The sequence below is a fragment of the Sitophilus oryzae genome, unplaced genomic scaffold (genome assembly GCF_002938485.1).
Source record: "Sitophilus oryzae breed Bouriz unplaced genomic scaffold, Soryzae_2.0 scaffold_125_pilon_pilon, whole genome shotgun sequence".
In the NCBI taxonomy this organism is placed as follows: Eukaryota; Metazoa; Arthropoda; class Insecta; order Coleoptera; family Curculionidae; genus Sitophilus; species Sitophilus oryzae.
In genome coordinates this window covers 1,275,492-1,296,976 of record NW_022145904.1, presented here as the reverse complement: position 1 = coordinate 1,296,976, position 21,485 = coordinate 1,275,492, and the positions used below count along the sequence as shown (strand labels likewise).

Sequence of the window (21,485 nt, the reverse complement as noted above, 5' to 3'; positions counted from 1 at the left end):
TCAAATTAGTCTCTGTTGTTCTAAATAAGCATTTATTAAAAAATGAAATATCATTTTTAAGGTGTTACTGTTTATCACACTGTCTAATGCCCATACAAAATTCAGTTTTTTAGTATTTGGAGCAATTATTATTAATCAACGCAAACAGTCAGTTAATGTAGTTTGAATACTGGAATCATATTAATTGATCCTCTTTAACAAACATTTAAACAGTTTTTTTTTATTTTTTAATGAAATAAACGAATTATATCGACAATATTAGTATCTGTACTCTTTAAAAATATAGTAGCAAAATATAAATAAAATAATATATAGTAAAATATATAGCTCATAGTTCGGGTTAGACGCCAAAGGCCGCGCCACTAACACAGTCTTCAAAAATTAACGTTGATCGGTCTCTCTCACTTTAGTTATTAGTGTTCTCTCTGGTACCGTCTAGTAAGAAATCAACTGATTGAACGACAAAAAGCTGGTGAGACTAATTTAAAGATTGTACATCGGGATGGTTTTCCTGTTGTAACGTTTTTAGTTCGTTACATGTCTTTTTTATATATAATATATGATGTCTGGCGTATCGTTACCCGATTCCGTATCGTTCAGGCCGCATAATTTGTTTGATTCGCTTGACGTAGTTCTAACGTTCTCAAGTCGACAATCCTGTGCTGCTCTGTGGGCATTTATTTTCAAGGTTTCGCTCTCCGGGCTTAACTTCACTTTTTGTCTGGCCTTTTGCCGGACGGCTCTTGACATTTTCAAAAAAATCAATTAGCAAAAAAAAAATTCTATAAATTATTTTTTACTTAGAAAACATGTCAATGTAGTATTGAGCAATAAGAAGGATTGGAAGAGCGAAACGCTTGCCCAGCAGTTAAAAGACCATACCATAACTTGGTATACTGATGCTTCCAAAACCAATACGGGAACAGGGATCGAAGTGTTTGGGCCGAGAGCTAATTACTCCGAACCAATGGGCACTTACCCTAGTATCCTACAGGCAGAAATCTACGCTATCGAGAGATGCGTACAACTTATCTTAGATAGGAACTATCGGAAACAAGAAATAGCCATCTTATCTGATAATCAAGCAGCGTTAAAGGCGATCAACTCAGTATCAATCAATTCGAAATTGGTCAAAGAATGCATAGAGAAGCTGAATAAATTAGGCAAAGAAAACAAAGTCCTCCTACACTGAGTGCCTGCTCACCAAGGGATAGAAGGCAATGAAAAAGCAAATAATCTAGCTAGGAAAGGAGCGAACACTCCACTAACTGGACCAGAACCGTTCTGCTTTCCAAGTGGTAACCAACTCAAGGCGGAACTCAAGAACTTCCATCCGGAAGATTCCATCCGCAACCTGGAATGGAAATCTTGCAATGGTCTAAGACACTCGAAGAAGTTTCTGAGGGCTTATGATCAAGAAAAATCACAGATCTTCCTGGGTCTGAGTAAGAACAATCTTCGGATTGTCACGAGGTTTTTAACAGGACACTGTCTCCTCAATGAACACCTCAGTAGATTGAAACTAAGAAGAAATGGCGAATGCAGATTCTGTGGGGAAGATGGTGAAACACCAGTACCCCTCATCACTGAGTGCGCCGAGACGACAACCATTCGTGCCATGAATTTTGGTACGACTGATATTGGAGATGGAGAACTACCCTCTATAAAACCGTCCCAGATACTGGCTTTTGTCAAAGCCCTGGGACTGTATGATGAGTTATGATTCAAGAAAGGGGGACACAATGGATGTGTAAGGTCGAAGTGATTAACCCCCCTCCCACTCATTCTAAATTCTAAATTCTACTTAGAAAATCGATTTTGACGGCGCAGGCTGCCACTTTATTTTCCTGTATAACTTGGTTAATACAATAGAACTATTTTGATCAATAGTCAGGAACTATAGAACTCTTGTTCTAGAATATTATTTCCACTATCAGAACTGTTCCAGGATAAAAAAAAAGGGTGCTACGTGAAGTTGGCACTCCCCTGTCATATCTCCCGAAATTAACCAGAACTATTTTTCTAACTTGTCAAGAACTGTTGCAAATCTATCCAGAAAAGTGAAATTGAGTATTTATGTTATAATACTTATGGTCTTCAATTAGCCACCTTATAGTTAATAAAAAAAGTTACTGATATTATTAACTGATCTTACACGTTCTTTTTAAAAAGTTCCTCCTTATCTAACATATTGAATGTAAAGCATAGACCATCTCCTGTCAGGATGGGTGTGAAAAAGTTTATACAATTTTCGTTACGTTGGGTATATCTGCAGCTTATTAAAACGTCATTAAAATCAGGTGCAATCTACAAAAAAAAACAATTAGAAATAAAAAATATATAAAGCCAAAAAATAGTTTTTTTTTACTTTTATTCAATGTATCTCTATCATCATTTATAATAACCACTTAATAAATAGACTAAGGAAAGAGCCTAATACTATTTTTATATTCATGCATTGAGACGAAATTGGCGTCACAGAAATACCTTCTATTGTCAGTTTTATTTGTCAAAAAAACTCATTGGTATTAACTTTGGAATTCATTTTAAATATAGAATACCTTACAAAGCGAATTTCTGCATAACTTTAAATCCGATTGAAAAATCATTGAAAGAAATTTCAGTAAGTGAATACGTAATAATATAATTATTAGTAAAACTAATTTAGATAATCTTATAATTTCACATATGGTCGGTTTTTATGACGAAAATGCGTAACTCGATTTTTGGCGATTTCGAGATATCAACGTCATCACATGCATTGGGTCATTTTTTAATATAGCGAATTTGCGCATCTCAATATTATACCTTTTTCATTTTATATTCATTTAAAAATTTACGCCATCTCAAATGCTAGAATTCTTCGTTATGACGAAGAGACATATGTTGAGATGGGGCTCTTTGTTATATCATTTGTTATACTAATTGTTATACTACAAGAAAGATGGAATTTCAGATAGGTCCTTTGTTTTAAGTTATGAAAATGCGTGTGAGAGAAAATGACACATTCTGCCCGTTATTTTCTAATGGTTGCTTGGGACAAAATAAAAGTTCTATCATGGCAGCAGCCACAATAGGCCCTCGCGGCCTCAGTGGTGGGTCCCACCTGGGACTCACTCTTAGTAAAATACAAAAAAAATGGCAGCAGCTCTTTTTGACAGTGTGGATAATTCAACGCACTAGAAAAAAATAAGCCTCTGATTTTTTTGCCACAAACTATGGTTAGAAAGAATTAGACTTTGCACATTGCGTAGCCGGAAAATTGTCCGAGAATAAATCACCGAAACGAAAACTGCCTTAATGAAAATTGTCTGAAATCATAGTTTCCCTAGGAACATTTTAGCGAACCAGAAAGTATTCCGAAAAATACAATAATTGTCAGCTCATTATCATTGTCAGTCCATTATCATTGTCATCCCAGTCAATTTATGGAAAATTGTATTTATTGTGCCTATCACCATCAGGCATAAACACGTAGAAAAGAAGTCGAATTTGTAATCGGTAAACAGGCAAAACAGAAACTGTTACCCCACAGTTAATTATATCAAAAAAGCACGGGTGAAGAAAAATGTAATGATTTCGTTTAGTTTGGTTTTTATTAATTTTACCAAAAATCGACATTTTGGGAAATGTTTATTTCTGTCAATTGAAATTCGATGATTTTTCTTTTCGGGCAACTATCTTTTTGGTTAATTTTTTTTTCGATCAATTGTTTTAGGGTAATTTTATTTGATCCGTTGTATTGCTCATGCAATAAAAAAACGGCGAATTATTTATGCCCAATCAGCTGTTACCGGTAATGCCTGAAATTTATAGAACAGTAACCTATAAATAAATTTTTCAAAAATAATAAGATGTCAGTAAATATCCAGAAGATGTTTTATTTTAAATCATTACCTCAATTAACTAAATAATTACTAAAAATATATCAGTACTTAAAAAATCGTATAAAAACAATATTAGGATAAGCTAGATAAGCGTACCTTCATTTGTTAATGTTTTTTTAATTGTTTCATTTATTAATGTTATGTATCATAGTTCTCCCGCGTTCATAGTCACGGTTGAATAATTTTTGTGTTTAGAGGATGTTTGGTCATTACAATCTGTCTGACTGATTAAACATAACTTTATAATAGCTGTCTTAATAACATATGTCAAGACATGTAAAAATAAGTTCATTTATTTTTTGTGGAGCTTGTTTCTATCTTTATCAAAGATCCACTTTTTGATTTGCTATCGTCTGATAAAAGTTCAGGTCCATCGAAAGTGTCTGATACTTTTGATACTATTTCAGAGAAATATTATACAATTTTATACAAAAATCAGCCATACAAATTTAAGTTAAGTAACTCTTAATTTTAGTTACCTTCCTTACCCTGTATCTGCCAAGGTGTTACAGGGCAAACTCACCAAACACGCCGGTATTCAAAGGACATGAGAGCACTACTGAGAGCCTAAGGTATCATCCTTGTGAAAATAAGTTATGTCAGATCGCTCTGGGATCTTACTCTATAAAGAATACAAGGACATGTAGTACCCATATACACGCTGCAGCAGAATTGGTCACCTCAGACGCCATTTTTTTGGACGCAACGAATCATTATTTGTTTTATTTCATAATTTATGATTGTATGATTCACGTATTCTTTTATTAGATTAACTAAACACTATTTATACTCTTTGGCAATATATACGTTTATTTAACAATGTTAACATAATAATAACATTAAAAAATTATTAACATATCTTGATAAAATTTTGATTCTGATATTTTCCTTCAAAAAATTAATATTGTTCATAACTCTTTCTTTACCTTTTTCACGTTCCATAGAATATAATAATATATTTATCAGCAACGTTGGAAGTGACGAGATATCGATTCTGCCCGACTTTTTACCGTATCGATATATTCAAAACGTGACCGGAAACGAACCCTACGCTTGGGTCAACCAGGCGGGCTAGACGATCCTCTGAGAGTAGGTCTTAGCGGAGCAGAAGCACGGAGATACCTCCGACTGCTCCACGAAGGCCTTGCTCCAGAGGAAACAAAAGTGAAAACACTTGTCCGAAAAGGGGAGAGTAAAGAAACCAAGAAACAACCTGACTCATCTCCATCAAAGGGCAAGAGAGGGAGCGAGAACCTCTCATTTCTTCTCCGGCAGGGAGAGAAAAAAGCCAGGATGGAAAGCCGTCCAACACCGGGAGGCAAGCAGGGACGTATCACCAGCTTTGCCGCTATTGCTGGAAAAGTGAAAATGGCGGTGCTGCCAATGGATTTCCGAGAGGTTGCTCTGACCACCGACCAGCAAACGTCTCTAGAAGAGGCTATACTGGACGAAGTAGTGGCGAGCGGATCGCAACACAACGGTCTACAAAATGTGGGTCAGCTGCGTTTTGCGGGGATACGAACCTAAGCTTAAAAATTGGCAAGGGCCGGAACTGGTTGCAGTGAAAGGAGAAAACATCCCTAAAGGGGCGGCCATCACGGTCTTTCTGCCGAGGAGCAAGGAGAAAGACACCACCTACCTGCTGAGCCTTATTCAGGGTCAGAACTTCAATGTAAGGACATCGAGTTGGCGAGTCGTCAACTGGAGGGAGGAAGGTCATGGTCAGGTCCTCACAATAGGAATTGACCTCAAATCCAAGGATGCAATAGAGAAAGAGGGACACATCCTCTATTACAGATACGGGACAACACCGGTATCAGGTCTAAGGAGAGACCAATTTAAAGAGGTGGAGAAAATGGAGACAGATCCTCCAGCCTCCACCTCACGGGTTCCTCAGCCGGAGGCAAGCTCGTCGACTGTGAAGAGCGGCACGGAGGGCCAAATTCCAACCGTGGAAGGGTGTGTACCCTCGGAGGGAGAACTGTTGTCAGAGGAGGATGGGAAATACTCTGTCCCTCTACAACAGAGGTATGATGGGTTATAGACTGTGTGATGACTCAAGGAAGGGAGGCACAATAGATCTTTAAGGTCGCAGTGATTAACCCCCCCCCTCTTACTCATTCTACATTCTTCTACATACACCACGGCACAGTTTAGAAGAATGGTCGCCAGTTTGGTCTCAGGTGCTATTTGTCCTTATATTCTTTAGTCATTGTTTTCATATTTATTACGCGCATATATTTATAAAGTAACTATATCGACTCCAAACAGCATTCTGTGAAGCCGAGCCGGTGAAATGGGCATATGAATCTTCTGAAGGAATTTGTATAAGTCGCTCAGTTAGGCGTGCTCAAGCGTAGTGTGCAAGCCTGGAGTTTGAATTATCGATCGGACAACTAGACCAATGAGAGACTAGACCCTAGCACCAGCTGTTCATTCGTACGTCTTTATACAACTTCGTACAGCTTTCGTTCGACAATTGGTTAATCCTCAGGGTACGGGCTAATCGACATTCGGAATTTTGGAGTTCCGCTATTGCGCCAGTGTCTGCCTAACAAACAAACTTATGTAAAGTATACATGGACCGGTTATCTAGTTGTCTCTAACTCGGCTTCAACTCCAACACATTGCGGGATAGGCGATAATATGTATAGAGTTTATAAATATATGATTATGTGTCATCAGTTTGACGATTTGAAATTGGCGCGCGGAGCTTGCCGACCAATGGTACAGTTATCACCTGTGACCTAGTGACCAACCTGCGCAATATCATACCTTGTTTCCTTTGTATCATGAGCGTAACCATATTTTCTCCATATATAATTTATTATTTGGAACGCTTGACATTGTTTGTCCATTTCGGTAGCAAGAAGTCTGCTTTCTTTCTTTGTATTCAAAAAATAAAAGCAATGTTACAATAATTCGTTTTTTCAGTTTTTTTTTAATTTTTAAGACGTCATAAATCATAATCGTAAATCATAATCATAATCGTCATAATTAATTATTGACTTCCTACGTATAAAATTTGGGACACCCTAACATGGGATTTCATACATTATGTTCAGTTCGGCGATGCAGAATGTGTGGCCTCACATGAGGCGTGGGCGTTTAACCTAGCTTAGCGTAGAGCGGAGAGGACAGCGAAGCGTTTAAATGCATTGAAGTAGTCCCACATACAGGCGGCACGGATTGACGCATATTTTTCTATTGTCCGCTCCGCTCTAAGCGTGCAGCTATCTTAGACTACGGCCAGACGGTATAGTTTTAAATATTAATTACTTACAGCCATTAAAAATTCAATAGTACTATTGTCGATCGTTAAATTTCCCTGGGCGTTAAAGTTCCCTGGATGTTGACCACAAACTAATGACAAGTCAGAAAATGTATTCCTTCTATAAAATAAGATAAATTAATAATACTGATAATATACATAGTTGAAAGATCATATACTCTTCATCGGTCATATTATTGGACATACTCAAATAATAATTTTCGGTATAATTGTATAGCCTCTGACATGCCTTTGTTTCTGGGCAAATCGTAACAGCTGAAATACAAAAAGTTATTAAAAAATAATTATGTTAAATAACTGAAATTTGAGCAGCCTGAATAATTTCGGTTAAATATGCAATACCCTCGAAGCCTGTTTGAAAAGAGAAGGTAAAAATGATTTACTAATAAAAAAGTAATTTTGATGTTCTTGTAGCGTCATGCCCTGCACAGAGCGTAGACGACCTTTCGCGTGTAGAGTTACTGTGCACAAGAGCTGCAACAATTCAGTTTTAAAAAGACTTAAGTCTTAAGTCAATTTCAATACAAAGTTAAAATGACGTTTTAAGTCTTAAGACTTAATAAGTTTTAAGTCTTTGACTTAAGTCATTTTTTTTCAAGTCAAGCCATTTTTGTAAAGATTTAAATCTCATAAAAGACATAAATCTTTTAAACGATTTAAGTTTTTTGTAAAATGACTTAAGTCATTAAAAAAAGATTTAATTTTTTTTTACTGACTTAAATCTTTTCTAAAAGACTTAAATTTCATAAACAACTTAAATCTTCTAAAAGATTTAAGTCTTTTGTAAAAGACTTAAGTCATTAAAAAAAGATTTAAATCTTTTTTACTGACTTAAATCTTTTCTAAAAAAACTTAAATCTCATAAAAAACTTAAATCTTCTAAAAGATGTCAAGAAAGAGAAGTCATTAAAAAAGATTTAAATCTTTTTTAAAGACTTAAATCTTTTCCAAAAAGACTTAAATCTTTTAAAAGACTTAAATCTTTTTCTAATGACTTAAATCTTTTTTTTTTATTTCAGAATAAAGACTTAAATCACAACTCATTTTGAAAATGACTTCAACTTTAAATCTTAGGTCAGCTTTCGAAATATGACTTAATATCAAATGATTTAAGTCATTAAAATGATTTAAGTCAAGAAAAGACTTAAGTTTTCTGTGACCTTGCAGCTCTGGGCACAAGTGTGAGCACTTTTGGGTTTTTAGAGGTTTAACCCCCCCCCCTCCAAAAAAAAGGCTAGGTTAATATATACATATAATATATTATTATGAATAGAGGGTGTATTGCAGGTATGAGAATTGTTAACAAATACATAAAGACAAAATTAAATAAAACAGACATTCTGAAAATAAACAAAATATCAAATATGGTTGCACTTTGAACACACTTGACGTAGTATGTGGTATTGCAACGGATTGGCTAGTAAGTGTTTGCAACATTGAAACAGACTTATTTTAGTTCAGGCAAACTTTTGTTGTTCAGGCGTCTTTTGTTTGTTATGCCTAGATGGGACCATTCAGTCAACAGAGTTATAGGTCGACATATACGTACAGAAAACATAATATTAAAATCAAAAACAAAATCCAAACCACTGTCAAAAAAATTCTTTATTAATAACCGGTTTCGGCAATAGCAGCATCAATCAGACCTTTGTCAAAAACAGCTGTTCGTTTGACTTTATATATATTTATTTTATATATAATTCTTTTAAGGAATTTGTTTTATATACAGGGTGGTCCGAACTGTATTCCGGAAACTTCACCAGCATATTCTACAGATAAAAATAAGTAAAAAAGTTCGTATAAATGTATGTCCTAAAATTGCTAGTAGATACAGGGCGTAGAAGTTTCATTTTTATTTCGATTTTTCCAGATAATTTCTGAAGTATCGTCAATATTTAGATGAAAATTGGTGTCTGGGAGTTTTTTGACATGAGAAATTTGATTTTGATGTCAATATGACTCCTATTTGTAGGGGGCGCCACCTATATGTGTTTTATCTGTTTTTAAGGGTAAAGTAAGTAAAGTTAAGGCGTCCGTACCTGTATGAAACTACTGGGTGAAAAAATATACATTTCCGATATTTTTTGCGTAAAAAATATCTCTTGGTAAAAATGGCTACGGGCAACCGTTCCCGAGATATTTGGAATGGAAATAGTCAATACATGTCATTACCCAAGCAACACCGTTCAAGAGTATATATTTAATAAACGTACTATCCGTATAAATATCGTATATTTTTTTAAAGGTATAAATAATATACGTATTTCATATTACTTTTTTTATATGCAACGTATAATATACGCATATTAAAGGGCTTTATTTTCCGTTAATCTTAGTATATACATTTATTATAGTGAATATTATTATACTGCTTTTTAACGTATATTCGAAACATATATTATAAATATATAATATTTCGATTTTGGCACCTAGTCAGTTATATTCGTAATTTTTGAAAAGTTCAAGTACAAAGGGCATAATAAGTAACTATCAAACTGTTTTTTGTGATTTTTTGATAAATTTGAACTCCAATGTAAAAATATTAACAAGAACTGAATTTCAAAAACGTATATAACCAGTATCAATAAATTGTATAGAAATGGTATATAGACTACATATACGAAACGTTTATTCGACACTATAAAATCTGGTCACGTGATTAGATCTACCAATCATATCGTTAGACTTTTTACAGCAGATGGAATCTAAATGGAATATGGTATACGTATATGAAACCTATACTCGACACTACAAAATCTTGTGACATGAAACATCTTGACTCAAGGTATTCACGCATCACGCGTATGATCAAGGGTAAAGACGCCATTGTGTCCACACATTGTTTGTTTGATATCAATATAAGGTGCGTTATTTAATATAATATTTTTCCTAAAGACATAAATATGGTATATCCAGCTACTCCTTTTACACAATTTATATTTCAATTGCAGTAGGAAGAGAAAGTACACTTAGGCTCTGTTACTTACGTATTACGCGTTGTAGCGTTTTGAGGATTTTTTTTCGTTATTTTTTTCCTTTGGAAACGTAATTGAGGGTAAGTTTTAAATTTATCAATATTTATAAGCTTTTATTTAACTTCACATGTACGTATTTATGTAAATTTTTATATGCATGAATATGTTCATGTTCAATGAGTTTTTGCAGTACTGAGTATAGGTTTTGTAAACGTATACTGTATACCGTTTACATACCCCTGTTCCCAATTAAAAAACAATTCGCTCAAACGCTTTTTTAGAAAACAGACCTTTCTTAAACCTAAACTTTTTTTTATTACTTTTAGTACATGGCTTAAATAAAAACTTGTTGTTAGGAAGTTATTTATTATACCCTATCAGTAATTATTTTATAATATATATCGTTTGCCCTTTCTCCATTTTTTAGAAGCTGTCAAACTTTCTTATTCTGGTAGACAACTGGATTGATTTAAACGATTTTGTAAAATAATATACTACTCGTATAACAGAAAAAAAATGTGAACGTATGTATATATTATTCTTTATATTTTATGTTTAGTTATATTTATGCATTTGTCAGTTTTCTTATTTTAACAATTATGATATGTTTTGTTTATTATTATTTCAGTAATGTATGGTATGTCTCCCCAATTTTTAAGATGTTATTAACGAAGATTTCAAATTAAGTTTTTTATACTTATTCATCAAAAATCCTACCATTAGTGATAAAAAATGTATTAGCAAATTAAATTTAGTAATTTAACCACCTAGCATTATTGTTTTTATTAATAGGAAGAATTTATGAAGCAGTAAAAACAAACTTTTTAATTTTAGGTTACTGAAAGAATGCAATATTATGTTATTGTATAATGGGGTTATAGGGTATAATTTGTCACCATTATGTAGCATTTCTTAAGTAACCTAAGGTTTGTTTATACTGGTTCAAAAATCCTTCATATTAATGAAAAACAATAATGCTAGGTGGTTATATTACTAAATTTCATTTCCTGGATACGTATAAATTTGTATGTAAAAATAACATTTAATAAACGGTTCTGTTTCCCGTATAAATTTATAAAGAAAAATAACATTTAATACACGTATTTGGTCTACGTGTAATCCTAGTATATCATAAATTGCTAATATACGTTTACCATCATGTATAATATTGGTATATGTATATACGATTATAAAAGGAATAGAGAACCCTTGAATATATACGTTGAAGTCGCGGACATTTTGCAGTTTATTATACGTTTCACATTCTTTGTCGTATACCTAGATAAGACGGACGGTATTAGATCAGTTTAAACGTATAATATACCATTGTGTGTTGCTTGGGTATTGACGAAAAATAAACACATTGAGTAGATAGTTATATAACTGAAATAGTAAATTTGGGAACTTTTTATTTTTTTAAATTAATCATAAATTTTTCTTTGAAAAAATGATAATAAAAAAGCTTCTGTTGAACTTTTGACACAAAAACATTTCAAATTTATGATCTCAGTTTAATAACTATTTAGTCAACCTGTTTAATTTATGTCAATGACGACAGGTATTGAGAATTTCGATTCCAAATATCTCGAGAACTATTACTCGTAGCGATTTTTACCAGGAGATCTTTTTTACGTGGAAAATGTCGTAAATGTACCATTTTTTACCCAGTAGTTTTATACAGGTACGGACGAAAAGTTATTACTCTTTAAACCAGTTAAAAAATCTATATGTGGGGCCATTTCACAAATAAATATAATAATGGAAATTCTAAAGAATTATGGTCCCATTTAAAACTTATCGATTTGAAGTCTAGGAATGATAATTCCATACCAGCAGAAATAACAAATGTTGAGCATATTATTGATCATTTTGTGGAATCCATACCAAAATTACATGTAGACAATGATATTGTTTAGTTTTATGAACAAAACAATTTTGTGAACCACGACTTTAATTTTCATGCAGTAGATGAGATTGAGGTTTTTTTTTTACTTGTCATTTCCACCTGAAGAAAGTATTCAAGCTATCTCGGCATTAAATTATGATTTGAATCAATTTTCTCTCACGGCAAAAAATCATGGTCTTTTTTTAAACCCTAAGAAGTCTGTAGTATTAGTTTTTGGTAAGGGTGGTGACAAAAGTTTTTGGATTGCTTTTCGAACTCAATTGAAACAAATAATTCACCTTTACTATAAAAACGAGTGCATAAAATTTAGGAGTTATAATGGATCAAAATCTCGGATTTCAAGAGCATATAAATGCATGCCTTCAGAAAGCTTATTTAAATTTGAAACTTCTCTTTCAACATCGTCATGTATTAAATAGAAATATAAAAACAATGTTATCCGAGGCACTGGTATTGTCACATTTTTTTTTATATCTAACATAAAAACAACCGCAGTAGGCATTGATGGACTAAATATTCTTTCGATAAATTTATGTATACCGTTTCTTTTACCTTATATTTCTCATATCATAAATTTTTGAATACATAATTCTATATTTCCTAGTATGTGGAAGAAATCGTTGGTAGTTCCTCTGCCAAAAGTTCCATTAGTCGACTCTTTATATCAATTACGACCATTAAGTGTATTGCCCACTTTTTCGAAGATATTAGAAAGAATATTACATAACCAGTTAACTGCATACTCGACGCAAAGGTGTGTAATTCCAGCAAAACAATCGGGTTTTAAAAAGGACCATGGCTGCAATACGGCATTGCTCAACATTACAGATGAGATATTAGAGGCATAGGATGAGGGCAAATTAACAGTATTAGTTTTGTTGGACTTTAGTAAGGCTTTTGACACCCTTAGCCATAAAATCCTTGTCAATTTTGCAGAGTGTTGGACTTTCAGAACAGGCTGTTCACTTACTCGAGAGTTTTTAAAAGACAGAAGTCAAGCAGTAACTTATGGTGGTGAACAGTCTGCCTTCAAGGAAGTCACTAGCGGTGTTCCACAAGGCTCGATTTTGGGCCCTCTGTTATTTAGTATTTATACTTCTCATTTTCCGAATACATTACTGTCTAGCAAATATCACCTTTACGCTGACGATACACAAATTTACTTGTCATTTCCTCCTGAAGAAAGTATTCAAGCTATCTCGGCATTAAATTATGATTTGAATCAATTTTCTCTCACGGCAAAAAATCATGGTCTTTTTTTAAACCCTAAGAAGTCTGTAGTATTAGTTTTTGGTAAGGGTGGTGACAGACAAAAGTTTTTGGATTGCTTTTCGAACTCAATTGAAATAAATAATTCACCTTTACTGATAAAAACGAGCGCAAAAAATTTAGGAGTTATAATGGATCAAAATCTCAGATTTCAAGAGCATATAAATGCATGCCTTCAGAAAGCTTATTTAAATTTGAAACTTCTCTTTCAACATCGTCATGTATTAAACAGAAATATAAAAACAATGTTATGCGAGGCTCTGGTATTGTCACATTTAAATTTTTGCGATGTTCTCTATGGACCTTGCATTACAAAGCGAATTGCTTATAGCATTCAAAAATTGCAGAATTCTTGTATACGTCTAATTTTTGGGATCCGGAAATATGACCCAATTAGTCAAGCATATAAGCATTCAGGATGGTTATTGATGAACGAGCGGCGCCACCTTCATCTGCTTTGTCTGTTCCATAAAATTTTAATAAACAAGTCACCACCATATCTTTACGAGAAAATTCGGTTTCGCACAGACATTCCTAATATTAACATTAGATTTAAGGGAAAGCTAACAATTCCTAGTCACAATACTACTTTGTATGAACGATGTTTTTCATATTTAATCGCAAAATATTTAAACGACTTCTCCGAAAATATTAACAGGATGTCTAGTGCTACATTTAAGAGAATTGTTCTTCAGCACATGGTGCGACAGCATAAATAAATGGATTATAATTATAATGAACATGTTCAATGTTAAATTTGCTTGTATTATTTTGTATTTTTGTTAATATATTTCTCTTCTATATAAATTTTATTATATTTCATGCCGTAAATAAATTTATTTTTATACTGTTTATGCAATTTTAAGGTTACATATTTGTAGATTTACTTAAGATTTAGTTTCATTAATTTTTATTATTGTTAACAAATATTTTCTTCTCTGTGGGTTAGTTGAACAGAGGGCAGATATCTAATCTGCTCAACTGAACCTTGCCCTTTTGTACACTAGTTTTTTTTCTCTTTCTTCTATTATTGTATATGGGCACAGTTGTACAAATAGTCTTTTTTTTTCTCACTCTTGGTGGTATATTCTGACAGACGGGTGTTCATACCAAGTACTGTCAGAGTTTCTATTGTTTTGTTTCTATTGTTTTAAGAAGGAGCGGGTTATGTTTGTGGTTTTAATGATTACTGCTTTTTGAGCAAGTGTGTGAATATGACCTTTTAAATTTAAAATATCGAGGTTTTCTATAAATTTCCTGTGTGTGAGGCCCGTGCTAGATATAATAAATGGTAGGATTTTAACTTCTTTTTGTTGCCATATTCGTTCTACTTCCTGTGTTAGTGGAATGTATTTGCTAATTTTTTCTTCATATTTCTTTGTTATGTTGTTGTCATTCGGAACACTGATTTCTATTAGATATGTTACTTTCTCTTTTTTTAGTGTTAACGTTATATCAGGTCTATTGCATGTTACTGTCTTGTCAGTATGGATCGTTCTGTCCCAGTAGAGTTTTATAGTGTCGTTTTCAAAGACAGATTGCGGCGTGTATTTGTAATAGGGCTGTTCTTCTTGTATAAATTTATATGTTTTTGCTATTTCTTGATGTATAATACGCGCAACAAAGTCATGCCTTAGAGTGTATTCTGTACCAGTGAGTATTTTACAACCATTTGTAATATGCTCTATTGTTTCACTTTGGAGGTGGCAACGCCTGCAGGTATCCGTTTGTTGGGCCCTATCTTTTATTATGTATTTCCTGTAGTTGCGCGTTGCTATTACTTGATCTTGTATCGCTATAATGAATCCCTCCGTTTCCGGTTGCAGTTGCCCTTTTTGTAGCCATGAATATGACAGTTCTTTATCGATGTCGGGGTTGTTCATAATATGACAGTGTTTTCCATGTAGTTGCTTTTGGGACCATTTGTTTTTCTTTTCCTCTAATGTGAGTATATTTGAAACAGGAATATTTTCTGCGTTAAGATTTAATGGTGTGTAGTTAGCATCCGCTATAGTTACTGCTTGGTGTAATGAGGTATTTTTTTCTTTAAAGTATTTTCTTAGTGAATTAATCTGTTTGTTGTGTATTTCGTGAATATCTGTCAGGCCCCTACCTCCTTCTTTTCTTTCAATGGTCAGCCTCTCCTTGCAAGAGTTGGGATGCAGCTGTCGGAATCTAGTTAGCTGAGTTCTTGTCAGAATATTTAAATTTTCCAGATCTGTTTTGGACCATTTAATGATTCCAAATGAATAGGTGAGCAGCGGTATGGCGTAGGTGTTAATCGCTCTAACTGTGTTTTTTGAATTTAGTTCGGTTTTCAGTATTTTACTTAGTCTTTTCCTGTATTGTTCTTTTAGTTGGGTTTTGAGTGCGGTATGGTCAACTTTTCTGTTTTGTAAAATTCCCAAGTATTTGTAATATTCGTTGGGTTGCATGTTGTCTAAGTGTTCATTGTTTAATGTAGATGCCTGCTCTTCGTTTTGCCATTTACCTCTGTTTATGTGTAGTGTTTTACATTTGTTCTCCCAAATTCCATTTTTATGTCGTTTGTGGATTTTTCTAGAATTTTAAGTAGCTCGGTGTGTTCTGTTTTTGTCGCTGTATATAGTTTTATGTCGTCCATGTATAGGAGATGGTTAATTTTATGTCTTACTGATTTTTCGTATTTAATGTTAAAGCCATATGCTGTTTCGTTCAAAGTATTGGAGAGTGGGTTATAAGGCATATACAAAACCACAGTGCACTTAGGGAATCGCCCTGGAAGATTCCTCTTTTGATTGGGATTGTATCTGTTTGTATATTTGCATTACAGGTTGTTAGATGTTCTCCATGACTGCATTGTTTGACTTAGAAAATTTTGAAGCATTGGATGGATTTTATAGATTTGAAGAACCCTTTTTAACCAGCTATGTGGGATGGAGTCATACGCTTTTTTGTAGTCGATATAAGTTACGTGGAGATTTCTACATTCCTTGACAGCTTGGCCCATTACTACCGCATCAATGGTTAACTGTTCCTTGCATCCTTGGCTCTGTTCTCTACATCCCTTTTGTTCCTCTGTAAGGATATTATGCTGTGATAAGTGCTGATTTATCTTCTGACATATGACTGCTGTAATAATTTTATATAATGTTGGTAAGCAAGTGATAGGTCTATAGTTGGCGGGGTTTTGTGTTTCATTATTTTTTGGTATAATATATGTTATTATTATTATTATTATTTACAAGTAGGAGTCATATTGACATCAAAATGAAATTTCTCATGTCAAAAAAAAAAACCAGACGCCATTTTTCATCCAAATATTGACGTTACTTTAGAAATTATTTGGAAAAAATAAAAATAAAAATGAAATTTCCACACCTTTTATCTCCGAAACTGAGCATTTTTGGACATACATTTATACGAACTTTTTTACTTATTTTTATCTGCAGAATATGCTGCCGAAGTTTCCGGAATACAGTTCGGACCACCCTGTATACAGTCCAACGAACAGCTGTTTTTGACAAAGATGTGATAATATTAATGAAAAACTGTTAAAATTATTGTGCATTGAAATTTGACGATGAATATCTTTTAAACGGTTAATTTACTCGACTAATCATAAAAAAAACCAAAAGTCATCCTATGGAGACCTAGGGGAACAACAATAAGTGTGGGCAGACCAAAAAAGAGATGGGTCGATGACGTCAGGGCAGTAGCGGGAAGACAATGGATAAGATTGTCTAGAGATCGCGAAGCGTGGAGAAACCTAGAAGAGGCCTATACCTATATCAAAGCCTATATCCAACACTGGATGGAACCAGGCGGAGAAAGAAGAACAAAAATCAAAAGAAACCGTTTTTGTAGAGCAGTAAATTTCCCATAAATGAGTTGCGCGTATTATAATAAATTTTTGTTAACGAGTTATAAAATTCATGAGAAAAAGAAAACTGCCTTAAAATAATCAAATTTCAACCTTTAATAACTTTCGAACGGTGAGGTTTACAAAAAAGTTGCAAGAGACCTTTTTTGTAGAGAATTCAATTTCCCACATATGTGAGACGAGATATTTTTTCCAAATAGTGTATACCGAGATATGAATTTTTATTTTTAATAATAAGGAAAAAAATAGAAAACTGAAAGGCGAAAGACCTTCCTATTAAAATTAAGAGCTTATACTTAGAGAGAATTTTATTGAGGTGTTTACCAACCATTTTTTTTGGAGTATAAAATGAAAAAAAAATAGGTAGTCGATTTCTTTGGCCCACCCTAATTTACAGTGTATTAATTTGCTTGGCAGCGAAAAAAAACCGATACACATTTCTTTATTGAAAATATAATCAATGCACACTCTTACCCACGGCGCGGCGCCGGCGCGGCGACGCGACGACTCTACTTATAATGATATGTCATCAGATTTTAACAAGTACAGGCTGGGACCGACATTTTGTCGGTATAGTAATTTGACACTGCTTTCATTGATTTGGTGGCTAGCGCTATTTATACGGTGGGCAAAAAAATAATGTATCTAACTTCGGTGGATGATTCTACATATAAAAATAAAACAAAAAGGTCCTATGAACATATGTCCTAAACTACTTCCCAAAGAAGGTACAGCACTCGAAAAGGTAAATAAAAATGATATATTTTGTTCATTATTAAGAACACTGGTAAACTGTTTTTCTTGAAATCTGTTACTCTTACATACATTTTAATGCCAAAGCAAATAGCAATAGAGTATAATTCCGTAAGAGCCCTGAAAGAGTACTTTACAAAAGGGTGCTCTTCATTTAGTTCGATACGATGAACGGTTTTCAAGATATTTGCGTTTCAAAGTTAGGGTGCGTTGATTTTAGTATTAGCGGAATAATGAAATATAAAAAAATTTATAATAAATTGATCTTATGATTTGGCTAATAGTAAAATTGACGCATCGTAACCTTTAAACGCAAACATCTTGAAAACCGGTCACAGTATCAAACTAAAGGAAAAGCACCTTTCTTACGTAAAAAAGTTCTAGCTTTTTATGTCATTTGTTAAAATTACTGCTTCTATAAGGATAAAAAGAGTACGACCAGTAATACTCTCTACTATAATGGAAAGTACCCTTCCAGGGCTGTTACGGAATTTTACACTATCACCATTCACTTTGGCGTTAAAAATTGTAAGTACCAAATTTCAAGAAAAACGGTTTAACAATGTTCTTAAAAATAAACAAAATATATTATTTTTATTTGCCCTTTGGAATGCTGTAACTTCTTCGGGAAGCATTTGAGGGTATATGTTCATAGGAACTTTGTGTTTCATTTTATCTGTGGAATTACCCACCGAAGTTAGATACACTATACAGACACACTGTATATCGGTCATACCGGCTGGAATTTGAAGCAGTTATTTTCAGGTGAACAGCAAAGACATAGACGACTAATTTTTATCTTACAATTTTAATAACAATCGTATTCAAGTACAAACACATCTCTACTTAAAAACGATTGAAAGTAATGGTATGTACAAAAAATTAAGTAATAATTACCTGGAAATGGCACTTGCCACACAAAAGTTGGCTTTTTACCAAAACTTAAAAGTACTGGAGAGGTAGTCCATTTTATCCAGGTTTGAATAATTAAGTTAATACATATATAGAGGGAAACACAAAAAAGTACCAACCACCATAAACTAAAAACAAGAAAAAATATAAACTATTAACAATATTAAAATTATATACAAAAAATAAAGAAAATACCGTCGCGAAACAACTAACTGCGAAAAATATTTTCCTATTTAAAGACATATCTCTACCCCATTAGCATTAGCATGATATACCCCATTAGCATTAGCATGATGCGTGCGTTACTGCATTTTGGTATACAGGGGGGTGACAATTTCGATGCTCGATAAAAGTTGCGATATTAGAACTTAAATGTCTGTGGAAAAAACTCCGATATTTTGATTACTTAGTTTCCGAATTATGGCGAAAAAAAATTAAAATAATGCATTTCTTTTAAATGGCAATATCTTCAGAACTAATGTATCTATCGCTAAGTAAGTTGGTAGTTTTGTATTTTCGACCTCGGCAAATTAAATGCCGGTTTCAAAAATTTCTAAGCCTGCTAGATTTCGTACAACAGTCAAGTCCTTGTATTCTTATGGCCGCCATTTGGAATTTTTATAACATTCAGCAATAACAGCAACTAATAATACCACCATAATAAAATTACGTTAAATGCTAAAATAGTGTTGCAAAACCATACGCCTTAAAATCACCTTTTTTATAGAACTTATGTGACATCGAGTTGGCGAGTCAGACATCGAGTTGGCGAGTCATCATCTCGAGAGAGGAGGGTCATGGTCAGGTCCTCACAATAGGAATTGACTTCAAATCCAAGGAGGCAATAGAGAAAAAGTGACATATCCTCTATTATAGATACGGGACAACACCGGTATCAGGTCTAAAGAGAGACCAAGTTAAAAAGGTGGAGAAAATGAAGACAGATCCTCCAGCCTCCACCTCACGGGTTCCTCAGCCGGATGCAAGCTTCTCGACTGTGAAGAGCGGCACGGAGGGCTAAACTCAAACCGTGGAAGGGTGTGTACCCTCGGAGGAAGAATTATTGTCAGAGGAGGATGGGAAATACCCTGTCCCCTCTACAACAGAGGTATGATGGGTTATAGATTGTGTGATGAATCAAGGAAGGGGGGCACACAATAGATCTGTAAGGTCGCAGTGATTAACCCCCTTCTTACTCATTCTACATTCATTCTACATTCTACATACAAGTTATGTTAAAATATTACAATTTTATTGATTGCGTTGAAAATATAGGCATAATTAAATACATTTTTATACTTACCGTTCAAAAATAGTTCTTTCTTGTTCTCCCATATATTTAAAACCTTGGATACCGGTATTATGAGAATATTCTGTGAAATAATAATAAAAGTTTTTTCTAAATCCTGGATAAGGTCTGTGTGGTTTTATAGGGTCATCTTCCTTTTCTTTTTTTATTTCTTTGTCATCTTCCTTTTCTTTTTTTGGTAATTCAACATCGCTTACATCGTTATTTTCAATTTCCTTCTTTGGACTATCGCCCATGTTATGAACTAGAACAGGAGGTATTTGTAAAATAAGTACTCTGTATATTGAAAAAAACTGGATATTACATAGGTAATGCTAGAGATAAATAAAAAAAATACAATGGCGTTAGTTTTTCCTTACTTAATAAGCTTAAGTAAAATTAAAAAAGGGCAATTTTTTATTTTTTTTTAATCTTTTTATTAACCCTCTTTCTAGTTATTTATTACTTTAAATGTTAAATTTGACATATACACAACACGTTAAATTTTCTAATATAATTTTTAAATGCTACAGGATACAAAATTAATTGCATTAGAATTTGCTTGACTGGTAATTCGTCTCAACTGATATATAATCCATAGCCATTTCAAAAAACTAAAAAAAGACTAGCAGAAAATTATGTAAATATAAATCATTGTAATTATTTGTAATTTCATTAATTTAATAGTTAATTAGTAATTATTTTGAATTTCTACACGCTTCTTTTATTTTTGTCGTTTTTTTACAAAACACCCACAATATTATAATAAAAACAAACATTTATCTGCAGAAAAATATATTCCTATGCATAACTTAATAATCTATGAACTACACTTTCTTTGTAGAACAAAAAAACAATTTTTTTTTATTTCTATGGTGAAAAGAAATATTCGTTCTTAACTAAAAAAATTCTATTAGAACAATAATATGTTAAGAACTTTTTAAAATATTAAGCTTATTATACAAAACTTTTCGATACTATTTTCATTGTACAACCCAGTGAGCATTTTATTCATTTAAGGAAAATGTGTTCTAGGTGACGTCGTTGTTACGTTACCAAGCCCTTCATGTGCCTTATATGAAGCAATAAAACGCAGATACGTAACTGTTCCCTAAATGTGACAAAACTTTGCTCCCCTGGAATACGAGTATTGTAAATAATAGAAAATTAAAAAGGGAACTTTGATTATTGCTTTATTTAATATTACTTTATTTAATATTACTACTTTATTGAGATTTTACAGATTGAAATTTTAATGTGTTTTTTAAACCACTAATCTAACAAGAATATTCAATGACAAAGATTAACTAATAAAGAATGGACTGTCGAAACACTATGTTT

General features: G+C 33.2%; 1 protein-coding gene across 2 annotated transcripts in view; it reads right to left on the bottom strand.

Annotated features, from left to right (window-relative positions):
* Positions 1–21,485, bottom strand: part of LOC115874268 (pickpocket protein 28-like) — a 55,786-nt gene that overhangs the window by 25,578 nt on the left and 8,723 nt on the right. Inside the window, exons 2-6 of one of the 2 annotated variants that reach the window (XM_030889367.1) lie at positions 20,160–20,409; positions 18,842–18,984; positions 7,338–7,434; positions 7,171–7,279; positions 2,156–2,307 (exon numbers count right to left, since the gene is read on the bottom strand). In XM_030889367.1, the coding sequence (XP_030745227.1) occupies positions 2,156–2,307; positions 7,171–7,279; positions 7,338–7,434; positions 18,842–18,984; positions 20,160–20,401 (743 nt within the window). In that variant the 5' untranslated portion in view covers positions 20,402–20,409. The remainder of the gene's footprint in view (positions 1–2,155; positions 2,308–7,170; positions 7,280–7,337; positions 7,435–18,841; positions 18,985–20,159; positions 20,410–21,485) is intronic. The other variant, XM_030889368.1, reaches the window with a different exon arrangement.